The 13,229-nt window shown below is 33.0% G+C and overlaps 3 protein-coding genes across 3 annotated transcripts in view; all 3 read right to left on the bottom strand.

Annotated features, from left to right (window-relative positions):
• Positions 1 to 4,284: 4,284 nt before the first annotated feature.
• HELRODRAFT_178185 (hypothetical protein) lies at positions 4,285 to 4,647 on the bottom strand (the record flags this gene model as incomplete). Its single annotated transcript, XM_009026318.1, has 1 exon — positions 4,285 to 4,647. One exon carries the CDS (start codon positions 4,645 to 4,647, stop codon positions 4,285 to 4,287), a length of 363 nt encoding a protein of 120 aa, XP_009024566.1.
• Positions 4,648 to 8,165: 3,518 nt separating this feature from the next.
• Positions 8,166 to 10,577, bottom strand: HELRODRAFT_157568 (hypothetical protein; the record flags this gene model as incomplete). Its single annotated transcript, XM_009026317.1, has 4 exons — positions 8,166 to 8,239; position 9,600; positions 10,193 to 10,292; positions 10,360 to 10,577. The coding sequence occupies 4 exons, from the start codon at positions 10,575 to 10,577 to the stop codon at positions 8,166 to 8,168; spliced, it is 393 nt and encodes a 130-aa protein (XP_009024565.1).
• A 417-nt stretch (positions 10,578 to 10,994) lies between these two features.
• HELRODRAFT_102116 (hypothetical protein) overlaps positions 10,995 to 13,229 on the bottom strand; it is a 22,388-nt gene continuing 20,153 nt past the window's right edge. The window contains exon 22 of the mRNA XM_009026316.1: positions 10,995 to 12,210. Within this exon, the coding sequence (XP_009024564.1) occupies positions 12,020 to 12,210 (191 nt within the window). The 3' untranslated portion in view covers positions 10,995 to 12,019. The remainder of the gene's footprint in view (positions 12,211 to 13,229) is intronic.

The following is a 13,229-nucleotide window of genomic DNA, read 5'->3' as shown; positions in this document are numbered from 1 at the left end:
AAAATGACTTCATACTGTTGTCGATTTGTCAAGTAGCTTTTGAGCCATTGCAAAGTTGTATTACGAAAACCGTAAACTTCCAGTTTTTTGAGCCTTATGCAGTGGTTTATAGTATCGAAAGCCTTTGACAAATCTAGGAATACTCCAACTGTGTATTCATTTTTTTTCTGCTACTTCTCCGATATATTTTATCAATTCAATTATTGCTAGTTTAGTGGAGTAACTTTTTCTAAAACCAAACTGGTATTTACACAAAATTTCGTACCTTGCAATAAAACTCAGCATTTTAGTAAGAATAAGTTTTTCTAAAATTTTTGAGAATCCTGAAAGTAACGAAATAGGTCTAACATTTGTGAGGTTGTAATCATTTTTAACTTTTTGAACGGAAACAATTTTTGATATTTTAAAGTGATCTGGAAAAATTCCAAGGTTTACTGAAGTGTTGAAAATATGACATAGTTGATGTGCTATTGACTCAATTGTTGAAATCATGATTTTCATTTATATGCCATTTTTTCCCCAAGAACACTTTTTTTGAACGACTTGGCTGCCGCAATTATTTCACCAGGCGTGACGTCAATGTAGAAGAAAGAATTACAAATATTGTTGGGCATATAGTGGTACCATTGCTTGGGGTTGGAAGAACAATCAGCATTGATATTGCCTACCGATGCAAAATATTCATTCAAACATTCTGCAATGTTTTTTGGATCTTCCATTGTGGCGTCGTTTACCGTTAGTTGAATATTTGTATTTGGAGCATTTTTAGGTTTTTTTATTATCTCATTTAGGATCTTCCAAGTTTCCAGGCTATTGCTTTTAGATATTAACAACTTATAATGGTAATATTCTTTTTTTAATTATACTTTGCATTTATTAAATAGTTTATTGTATATTTTAAAAGTTTCTAAGTTGGCGGCAGTTGGTTTTTTCAAAAATTTAATGTAGATACGTTTTTTAGATTTTGAAGAGTTTTTGAGTGCGGCGGTTATCCATGGTTGTTATTCAATGTGGCAAGTTTTTTGTTACAAACTATATGGCAACATGATTTAAATGCTTGATTATAAATGTTAAAAAATAATTCAAATGCCCGATTAGCATCATCACAGTTAAACCGGTCTGTCCAATCGGTCATGTTTAAGTAACTATTGAGTTTATTTATTCTACTTGTTGAGTAAAATATTTTCAAACTAATTGGGTTGAATTTTTTGCTCGCGGTTGTCTGGTAATTATACTGAAAAAATGTCGATAGATGATCAGATAAATCATTGTAAGCTGTACCACAACATCTAATTTTATCTGGGTAGTTAGTTATCAAGAGGTTTAAAAGAGATGATTTATCACAAGAAATTCGAGTTGGAATCGTGAGGAGTTGATAAAAGTTGTTGGAGATAAGGTTATACAAATCTAAACTAGCCGATGACGAGTGCTGGGGTAAACAATCATTGTTTATGTCTCCAACGATAAAGATTATTTTATTTTCTTAATTCAATTTTTGCAACGAATGATGTAGCTTATTTATAAACTTTTAAACATTGCCATGTGGTGACTTGTATATTACTAGCAAAATGATGTTTTTCATTGTTAAATCAAGTAATATTTCAACACATAAAAAGTCGGATTCGCCTCCATTGTTGTCAATATTAGTATGGACGTAATCACTCAATTTAAACCGCATTTTATGTACAGGCCAACACCTCCGCCTTTGCCTACGGGCCGGTTTTCTGAAACGAATCGATAATCTAGAATGTTTATTAGGTGGAGAAGGTTATCTTTTAACCAAGTTTCCGAGATTGCAATAACGTCAAATATTACATTGAACTCACTGATGTAATCATAGAGACTGTCAGATTTATTTACAAGAATGTACAGACTTTTGCATTCGATCAAGTTGAAGCGTTCAGTATTATTAAAATTAATTAAATAATTAATAAAATTATTAATTAAATAATTAATAAAAAAGCGTTCAGCTTTTTTTCAAGATATCTACCAGGCAAGTCGTTGTAAACGAGCTCCTGTATTTTTTGACAAATAATTTTAATTTTTTGGATGACGAAACATTTTTTTGTAATACGGTTGAATTCTACCACGACGTGGAAGTTGTTGCTGCTCTAAAAATCTTGAAAAATGAAATGGAAAACTTAAAATGTGAAAAATTCGATAAATCTGCAACGCGAGGTACCAAAAAGGAAAAAAACTTACGGACTGCGTGACAATATTAAAGTCGTTAAAAATGTCTAACGTTTTGGAAAATGTTCCCAATTTGTGAGTTTGAACATAAAAAGAATTCCTACATTTGAAAATTTTTTTCAATTGAATTTTGACATAATAAACAAAAAGGTGCGAGAAATTCTACATGAACAACAGGTGCAGTTTTTCAAATGTTTTGAATAGTGCAATAAACAAATTGCCGCCCTGAAAGGTTATTTATATTCACAAGCGTGTGACAAAGTTAAAACTCGTTTTTGGTCAGAAGCTGTAAAAACTCCAACAGAAATTAAAATAAACCGTTTTGATTTTCCTTAAATCAAAACTAATTTAACATTTACGGTTAATAATAATAATAAAATTGCCGTACAGGCTGATTCTAATTTAGATTGTTCACTTCAGCGCAATTTGCCTCAAATTCCCACGGAACATTCTAAAAAAAATGAGGAATCAGATTCTCAAAACAAAGATTTTACAGAGGTATTAAGTAAAAAACAGAAAAAAGATGTCTAAATCATCTCAGCTACGTGACTCGACTTCTTCAAAAACTAGATTGAAAGTTATTGGCAAATCAGCTGACAAAGATGTTGATTTTGTAGCAAAAAAACAACTTATAAGAAAAAAAATTTATCACATCAGCAACGCCGCAGGTTGCAATAGTAACACGATAATAAATTTCCTAAAAAAACATAACATCAATGTTATTTCAGTTTTTCCACTCGTCAAAAAAGTGGAACATTCATCACTGATTACATCATTGATTTGTCAACACTCAACAGTTCTTCATTTCGCTTATGTATACATAAACAAGACACAAACAAGCTACTAAACGCAATTATTTGGCCATCTTCAATCATCGTCCAGGAATGGTTGTTCGGGAAACCAAGTACCGATCGTCAACCTCAGCAAAATCTCGACACGCCACCATCGACGTGTAGTAGAAACAAGGAAATAACAAAGTAGAGTAGAGGCACGATATATACATATAATTAGAATAATATGTATATATATTTGAGCATCTGGGCACAAACACAACATATCAGTTTGAACACCGAAAAAAGCTTTTATGTTCTATCATGCATAAAATAAACAAAAATTTTGTTTTTGAACTAAAGAAACTTGAAAATGATTTACAATCAACCGTTAGTCAGTTAAATTGGAAGTTAACTAACGCCGAACATGCTGTGATTTTCGCCAATAATATATATATATATTATATATACCAACATTACCAACATTTACTCGAAGTTCTGCGACCAACCGACGCAATCTAACAATCGAACAAGATCGCGAGCAGCGACTTCTCCATCTCTCTCGAGAATTAGAAGTTAAAAGGAAGGTAGTTCTAGATTTGTCCAATTACAGAATATATATATATATATATATATATATATATATTTTGGAACGAGGTTTTCTTTGATGCAAATATCGTTAAATATTTTTGCCCATTTTGCATTAATTAATTTTTTAATAAGGATTTCGACAACGCGAAGCTGTTTTAATTCATATTTATTATCATTATGTGTCATCCTAGGCTTACAACGTTGTTTCGACATACAATCATCATCAGAGCCTGGTTTTACGAAATATCAAAAATTGAATTATAATTTAAACATTAAAATCAAGAAATTTAATGAAAAGTACAAGAAATGAAATTATGACGTTGTAATTAGAAAATTAGAAATATGAAAATGTAAAATATGAAAAAATGTTACCTTGTAATAATAAAATATTGCAATAAAACAATAAACGGTTTTAAACGAATGAAATTAAAACAAATTATGAAAATAAGTAAATAAAATTGTGTAGAAACGTATAATAAAACAATTCAGTTAGACGGGAAAAACAAGTGTTTCATGGCAGGATGATATTAAAAGTGAAAGTCAGTAAGACGATATAAAACAAAAGGGTGAATGTAGAAATTAAAATTTATTATTATAATTAATAAATAATTTAGATAAAGATAAAAAATAAAATTTGAAACAAAATAAAATGACGTTATTAAAATAAGTATTATAGAAAGATAAGTAATAAAAATATAAATATAAAAATATCATAAAATAAAATAAAAATAATTTAGCAGTTATTGAATAAGGTAGCAAGTGACGTGATGACCATGGATTTCGGACGTGACGTTAATAACTGTGTATTAACTGGTCGAAAACTGTCAGACTTAGAGCGATATTCGTATCGTTTGGGTACTGAAACGTCTGCTGGCTTGTTTTCGACTGCAATCGTTGGTATCAGTTCACGATATTGAGAAAATAATTGAAGGGTATGATCGAAACTATTATATTGTTTGTTTAATGTTGGTTTGTATTTGTTGATGTACAGGGCTTCGCGAATTTTGAGACGTCCAGTATTTAATACTGAATCCAGTATTGTTGTATTTGAATCCAATATGGTCCTAGTAAGAGGCATATGGTGCTCGTTGGACATATGGTCTCTAATGGCACCGTCCTGCAAATGCATAGTGAGCCTACGAGAAAGAGTAGTACGCGTGTGGCCGATGTAACTTTCCGATGTATATATATATATATATATATATATATATATATATATAATTTGGTTGAATGTTCTTGCCCATTTTGTAATAATTAATTTCTTTTGGGTTTGTTCAATAAGACGCAATTGTTGTAACTCAATTTTATTAAACTCGTCAAGCAATTCGATCGGCTGACGACGTCGGTTCGATAGTGTATGTCATCATCAGAGCCTACGTTTAAATTATTAAATATGAATTGAATATTTAAAATTGTAAAATCGAGGAGAATAAACGAACCAAATTGGGAAAATATAAGCGTAAAATGATTAAGGAAATTAAATTAAAATTAATGTAAAAAGTATACGAAATTTGAGTAAAGGTACTTAACTTGCCAATAAAATAAATTAAATGTTGAGATAACTGATAATAAAATATACAAAATATGTGAAATGAATTTCAAAAGTTAAATACTGGAAGTGAAGGTAGAAGTATGAATATCGATATTGCAAATTTGGAATGACAACGAAACTTGTGTGGAGTGGTGGGATGGTACGAGTGTGTATGAATAAATATATTATGCTAATGTGTGAATAGGTGGAATAGTAATGTAAGTGATGTTAATTATCGATTGTAAATGAAGCAAGGCATGGATATTAATTATCACATAAGGTAGTGAGTGACGCGACGACGTAGGATTTACGACGATTAGTGACAAACTGCCTAGTGGCAGGATGGAGTTTGTCGATTGTGGAACGATATTCGTATCGTCGTGGTACCGTCACCTGCCGTGGATCGTTTCTGACGGGGAACGTCGGCGTCGAATCACTATATTGGGAGAATAGCTGGAGAGTGTGGTCGAATCTATTGGTTTGTTTGTTCATGGTTGGTTTACTTTTGTTGATGTGCAGGGCCTCACAGATTTTCAACCTACCCGGGTGGGTTTCTGTGTCGAGTATCTTGGTATTCGCATCGAGTATGGCTCGCGTGAGGTTTATGCGGTGCGCATTAAACATATGGTCCTTAATGCCACCGTCCTGTACATGTAAGGTGAGCCTGCGGGAGAGAGTAGTACGAGTGTGACCGATGTAGTAATCCACAACGCAGTGTGGCACAGGACACGTAAAATGGTACACAACGTTTGTCCTCTCCAACGCAGGTAATGGTGGGTGTTGTTTTTTATAACGATGTTTGATGAGCGATTTGTGCTATAATAAATGATGAGTTGTAGACGCTTGTTGTTATCACACGGCAAATTTGTTTTGAATGATGCGTTTAATTTGCGATTCATCGACTCTATAGTTGTCATACATTTGTCATACATATAGAATTCAGCAAAAAGGGGTCCAAGAGGAGAGCCCATGGCAACGCCGTCGACCTGAAGGTAAAGAGAGCCGTCTGGAGAGACGAAAGGGCTTTCGACGGTACATGACTTCAGAAGTTCGACCAATAAACTGGGAGGGATATCGAGTTGTGGAAATGTGGAATGGTTATACACGTTCTTGCAAATTATGTCGATTGTATATACTATGGGAATGTTAGTGAATAGGCTCTCAACATCCAACGAAGCCATATGGCCTGTGCACCGCCTGTTATTGTTAATAATCTCGATGAATTCGAAGCTTGATTTTACGGAGAAGGTACGAAGGACATATGGCTGAAGAAGTTTGTTGAGCGACTTCGCTAACTGATATGTTGGTGTGGGACACTGTGATATGATAGGGCGCAGTAGGTTATTTGGTTTGTGAGTCTTTACGTTGCCGTAAATATAACCAGGGATGTAATCACCCACTATTGGAGTGAGCTTAAGCAAGACTGATTGTAGGTTAACTTGGGCAATAAGTTTATTGGTAGATGTTTTAATGGATGTTGTTGGATCTTTGAAAATACGCTTGAATTTTGTTGTATCAGACAGCATGTTGTGTATTTGAGTGTTGTAGTCAGTTCGGTTCATGACGACGTTCTTATTAGATTTATCGGATTTACGGATGACGATGTCGCTGTTATTACGAAGACTTTTAGCAGCGGTGAGTAAATCCTTAGATAAAGTTGGTTTACGACAGGCGTTGCGGTGACGATGTGATCGTCGTCATTCCAAATTTGCAATATCGATATTAGTACTTCTACCTTCACTTCCAGTATTTAACTTTTGAAATTCATTTCACATATTTTGTATATTGTAAATTTTATTATTAGTTTTCTTAACATTTATTTTATTGGCAAGTTAAGTACCTTTACTCAAATTTCGTATACTTTTTACATTAATTTTAATTTAATTTCCTTAATCATTTTACGCTTATATTTTCCCAATTTGGTTCGTTTATTCTCCTCGATTTTACAATTTTAAATATTGAATTCATATTTAATAATTTAAACGTAGGCTCTGATGATGACATACACTATCGAGACGACGTCGTCAGCCGTTCGAATTGCTTGACGAGTTTAATAAAATTGAGTTACAACAATTGCGTCTTATTGAACAAACCCAAAAAAAATTAATTATTACAAAATGGACAAGAACATTCAACCAAATTTGTTTTAACGAAAACCTCGTGCCAAACTATATATATATATATATATATATATATATATATATATATATATATATATATATATTTACAATATTCTATAAATTCTACCGAATGTTTGACGTTAATATGTTTGTAGTTCGTTTTTTCGATTTTTCTCACTAAAGTTTTTTGGTGAACGTTTAGTTTATTAAAATTCAAAATAAACTTATTTTTCGACTTCATGCTGCAAATAAGGCCATATTTCGATTCCGAATGAATCATCATCAGTGCTCCTTGCTGTATATATAGGGAAATATTGACTTTGTCAAGATGAACTTTGACGTTGTAAAAATTAACTTTGGTGTTGTAAAATTGAACTTTGATGCGAATTAGGTGTCAGGTTTCTTTATTGGCTGGTCATCTTCTTTGGTCTCCTTTTCTTCATCGATATCATCATATTCTTCTTTGTCACTATTTACGATGCTAGGTTTTATTACTTCTTTGTTTTCGTTGTTGGTTAAGCGCCGGGTTGGAAGTGAAGTTGTCATTTTTTGTTGTATATTTATTTTTGGTTTATTGATGTCAATTAGGACTGCTCTGCAATTTTAAGATGCTGTTCTGGTATATTACTTTGGTGTTGCTGTCGAGGATTTCACGGCTAATTGTGATTGAGTGTGTTGAGTCCAAATGAGATTTGATAGCACCACTCTGTTTATGCATCGTAAGCCTTCTAGTCACTGAGGTAGTAGTAATCCCGATATATGAGTCATGTTGATTCATCATCGGGATTACTACAATTACATTTACAATAAATTAAAAAAAGAAAAGTCAGCAAGTGTGGCTTGTTTTTTATTTAAACAGAATCTAAACACTCAGTTCAGTTCACATCACTATCAAACAAAGCATCAATGTGGAACATGGTAACAATTAATTTATGATCTGGGTCTATATGTATAGAATATATTCTATATATATGTCTGGGTCGTTCCTTCTTGCCTTTGTAGAGGGCCAACAAGGAGACGCTGGCAACTTTTACGACCTTGTTGCGGTTGCGCTTGTTTGAGAGAACACCGAATCAGGAAGAGCAGTGAGCGGGAGAAAAGAATAGTATTTGTTTGGATAGGCTGGACACGTGTTTCGTCCCTATCGGGGACTCATCAGCAGTCCGAATATCTATCTATAGTCTCCTAAATAATATACTACTGGTCCCTGGTCGAGAAACCAAATGTGATTTTGTGTGTGCTCGACCCAAACTGAGGCCATGCTTGTTTGATAAATAAATGCTACTCGCTATATAAGTTGCTGTTGTTTACTTTTGAACGTTTAGATTTCATTTATCATCCCTTGTATTGTGTTGTTGATTTTGCTTTTCATTTCGCTGATTTATTTAAAAATATTAAAATTCCTAAAAATATTTTATTTTAAATAATTAAATTCAAAATGGTTAATAAATGTTGTGTTTATGGCTGTAAATCTGGGTATACGTCAGAAAATCGTTCGGAGTCTGAGATTACGAAAAACAGAAAATCACGTTTCATAAATTTCCTATTGATGATGAATTAGCAAGAAAGTGGTTGAAAAATATCGCGAGAAAAGATTTTCATCCTTCGCAACATACCAGGATTTGTTCGAAGCATTTTACTCCAGATGATTTCATCACATCATCTCAGGACAGCAAAATCGCTCTTCAACGCCCAACAAGGATACGTTTTTGATGAGACTTAAACCCGATTCGGTTCCAACTATTTTTTCTAATCATCCAAAACATATGTTGTGTGAAAAAACTACCTCAAGATCAGGTAATGCGCTTCGAAGCAGTAGGAATAATAAAGAAATGGAAAGACTCGGGGAGTTGGAAAGAAATTTTATGGAAGAAGATTCAGTCGTAGGTCTGAATCTTGAAGATATTAAAATAAAATTAGAGAAAGAAAACTTTTTCCACTGAATTTATAATTAAATTCATAGACAACAACCTGGTATTACTAATAGTAAAGGTTGATGAAGATCATCATTTATCTATTAGTTGTTCAATATTAGTGACACCTGAGTTTCATTTGTTTGTAGAAGTGTGTGGAGAAGCTATCCTGCAAAAATTATAATGATTTACTGATGGTGATGTAGCAACAACCTTATAGTGCTTCATGATCAAATCAATAACAGGAAAGTATGAAGATGTCATTGGAATTTATCCAATGTTCAATACTAATGGTCATAAACAGTTTATATGTTTTCAAGATGTTGATGAATATTTGAGAAAATTCCCTCTATATTTGGTAGCAATTTGTGTAGACAATGCAACAACAAATCGAAATTTTTATAAAAACTACTTATGTGATGGAGAAATAAAACCATTTTATATTGATAAATTGACTGGACAACCTGTTTATCTTCTTTTTAACCCTGTACACAACTTCAAAAATGTCTACAACAATTTTCAAAAACGGAATGAGTTTTTACTGCCATCATTTCAACCTCTTAGCAAACACAGGGCATGATCTCAAACAATTAATTTCAAATGTATTTTTAACATTGTTGCAAATAATTTAATTAAATCAATTACAGAAAATGCAAATGAAAAAAAAGACTAATAATTATAAAAAAAGAAAACTTTGTAAATTACAGAACATTTGAATTTATTTTCTTAATTATATTTTTTTTGAATTAATAATGTTTTTTTTAATAAATGTTTAAAATATTTATCGTTTTAACATTTAAATCGTTTGTTCAAAGTATTAAAATGTTTAAGTGTTGCAGAATTAAAGACGTTTCGTCGTTTACTTTATGTGTGTAGTATAGAATGCATGGCCTCAGTTGGGGCATGTGTAAATTTCAGTTTCTCGTCTTGTATTTATTATTTAGGAGTCTATGACCTATCAGAACAGTTATCGCAGTTTCTTATATGGCCCGCACAAATCACTTTGTTAGCTCGTGGTGTTTTATTTATTATTGAAGATTGTTAATTTTTTAGTCGTTAGGATTTCAATTCGACAACCTTGAAACGAACTCCAGGAATATCTCTTCCAGCGTGACCTTTACGACCGAATCCAGCTACCAGAACTTTATCTTGTTCGTTTTGGTAGCTTTGTTTGATACTGATGTAAACTTCATTGAAGACCATCCAATGACACGAAGGCGGTGATCTTTCCATTTTTGATCAACTAAACTCTCACATATTTCCTGATGGCAGAGTTGGGTTGTTTGGCTTCAACACCAACTATTTCAAGATCGGTGGGGCCTCCCATTCTAAAGGAATCGAACAGATTGGACTTCCATCTTTTACCGAGGTGAGATTTTTTATAATCTTTATCATTCCATTTCTGCTCACGTCTGTGATTCTTCAACTTACGAGCTGTCCTAAGACCGCGAGGCTTACCCATGTTATACATACACCAAAAAAAGATACCAAGTATGGATAAGTATTATGCAAATGCATGAAATAAATCAATTAAAAAATAATTGAAATTATTAAAATCTTTAAAAAATTGATACATTTTTCTAATAAATTATAAATTATGAAATGTGAAAATACTTGACCTCACTGTCCTATTATTTTGAGCAGATAATATTCGAACTTTCAACTCCAAATACCAACGCTGGCTAACTTTCGCAATGTAATGATATTTTGATAACCCTGCTTAGTTAGAACTTATGTTTAAAGCAAACCGAAAGCTCAACGTCCTTATAATATATGTCAAGAAGGATGGTCGACAAGTAGGTACTAACAGAAATTATCAGTCACATGAACAATAACTAACAAACAAATATTAACAGTTTTACAATAAACTAAAAAAAACTTTTTTTAAAGAAATTTATTATTCAATAAATATTTTCATTACATAATTGAAATAGACCATTTGTACAAAACCGAAAGTAAAATACAAGTTATTACTTGGAACAACGAGCCCCTTGCACCATTTTGCTCGAGATTTAATTGTGCCACATTATGAAAAAGCAAAGATATTTATCGCTATAAAAAATATATTTACGACTGATAATGAGTAAAAAATCAGAAGCCGATTAAAACGCTCAATAATTATTATTACAAAATCTGGAATATGAATATTACAAAATTTACATGAAATTAGCAACTTAATATAATTTGTCCACACAAATAATTACTAGCCTAACTATAGTATTAAAGAGTAGAATATAATTTCTTAATTTACCACGTCACTAAAACATCGCAAACCAATTGTATTAGCTAAAAAAACTAAAACAATTTTCGTTTTTAAAAAATCAATATAACGCTAATTTTGCACTTTTGATAGTTTATATTTATATGAAAATAAATAGTAAACAAATTAGAAAATTTATATAAATTGGCCTTTTACCAGGACGTCTTCGAAGTTTGATAAATTGCGCTGACGTTAATTTATCGGTCGTGTACATCAAATGATGGCAAAATAAATATCTGAAATTGATCGTGATAGTGACAAGTCGTATTTTTAAATGCCAAAAACAGATGTAGGAAACAAATTAAACAAGCTATGAGAAAAAATAAAATGAATATTTATATACAAAACAGATAAATAAATAAATAATTGAACAAACGTATAAAATACAGATATTAACGAGACGTTTCAAGATGGAAAATGCAATAATACAATAAGCGTACACTTCAACACTGGGAAGTGCGAAGACATTCGACAAAATATTTTCAAACGTAATCAGTTTTGATTGCACAATTGATTTCATTTTACAAATCTCTTTTTCAGTTGTTTTGTTCAATCAATTATATTAAAGCAATTTGAAATTGCTTGAAAAGCATTGAAGATAGAACGAAGGAGGCTGTTTAATGTTTTTTTTAGTAAAGTTAGTTTTATCGTCCATCGTAGATAATATGATATATATTTGCAGGACTCATGTCATTTTGATTGCTTTTAGATAAAGATGCTTTAGAAGGATCGTCATCATCGATCGCACAAGCACTTTCATCGTTGTTGTCAGCACCTTCATTGACTACGGACAGTTTCATATCCCTTTTGACTCTGGCTCTATTTACGGAAGGACCTTGTAACAGTGTGATAATTATACAACCAGTAGAAACATTATTAATAGAAATATCAAACAACAAAAAAACTAAATGTAATAAATTTCTCAAAAATAAAACAAGAATATGCTGTTATAAAATTGGGTCATATTATAAAAACGCGAATGAAATATATGTTGAAATGAATTGTAAATAAAATTTTATCAAGTTTTCACTATATATTTCATGTTGTCCTGGTTATGACATTAAACTGACCCTCACTGCCTTGTGAGTGATGTTGGATCATCAAAGGCTAGGCCCACCGCTTATAACTGTGGTTGCGTAAGGAAGGGCGTCCTGTGTAAAAACTAGCCAAATAATAAATGCTTATGATGATGACGGAGAAAACAATGGCCCTCAGTATCCGGCAGAAGAGGGTGCGAAGAATCTCCGGAGACCCAGTCGATGGGGTTGTGGTGCAAGGCCCTGTGGATGGTCTGGCTACTGGCACCCCACTCTATAGTGTGGCGGTGCAAGGCACTATAGATGGAGGGACTACTTGTAGACCAAGGGGTTGGAGGTTTGGTACCTGGAATGTAGGCACGTTGACAGGAAGAAGTTTGGAAGTGGTGGAGGAGCTGCAGAGGAGAATGGTTGACGTGGCTGCATTACAGGAGGTCAGATGGAAGGGTGAGGGTACAAGGTTTGTGGGGGCTAAAGGTGGAAGATATAAGTTGTGGTGGAAGGGGGATGATGGTACGGGAGGAGTTGGTGTGATGGTAAGAGAAGAGTTGTTGGAGCAGGTGTTGGAAGTGAGGCGGAGAAGCAATGGGGTAATTGTGGTGGTGATGGTGTTTGGAAAAGTAATAGTGAGGGTGATATCAGGATATGCTCCGCAACAAAGTAGGAAGGAAGAGGAGAAGGATAGGTTTTATGATGATGTTTCTGACGAGATTGGGCAAGCGGGGTTGAATGAGTTTGTGGTGTTGTTGGGTGATTTGAATGGTCATGTGGGGGCGGATGCAGACGGATATGAAGGTGTACATGGGGGATGGGGATA

Source organism: Helobdella robusta, assembly GCF_000326865.2.
Source record: "Helobdella robusta unplaced genomic scaffold HELROscaffold_46, whole genome shotgun sequence".
Classification (NCBI taxonomy): domain Eukaryota; kingdom Metazoa; phylum Annelida; class Clitellata; order Rhynchobdellida; family Glossiphoniidae; genus Helobdella; species Helobdella robusta.
Note: the sequence above shows the minus strand (reverse complement) of the source record. Positions and strands in the feature narration are given on the sequence as shown.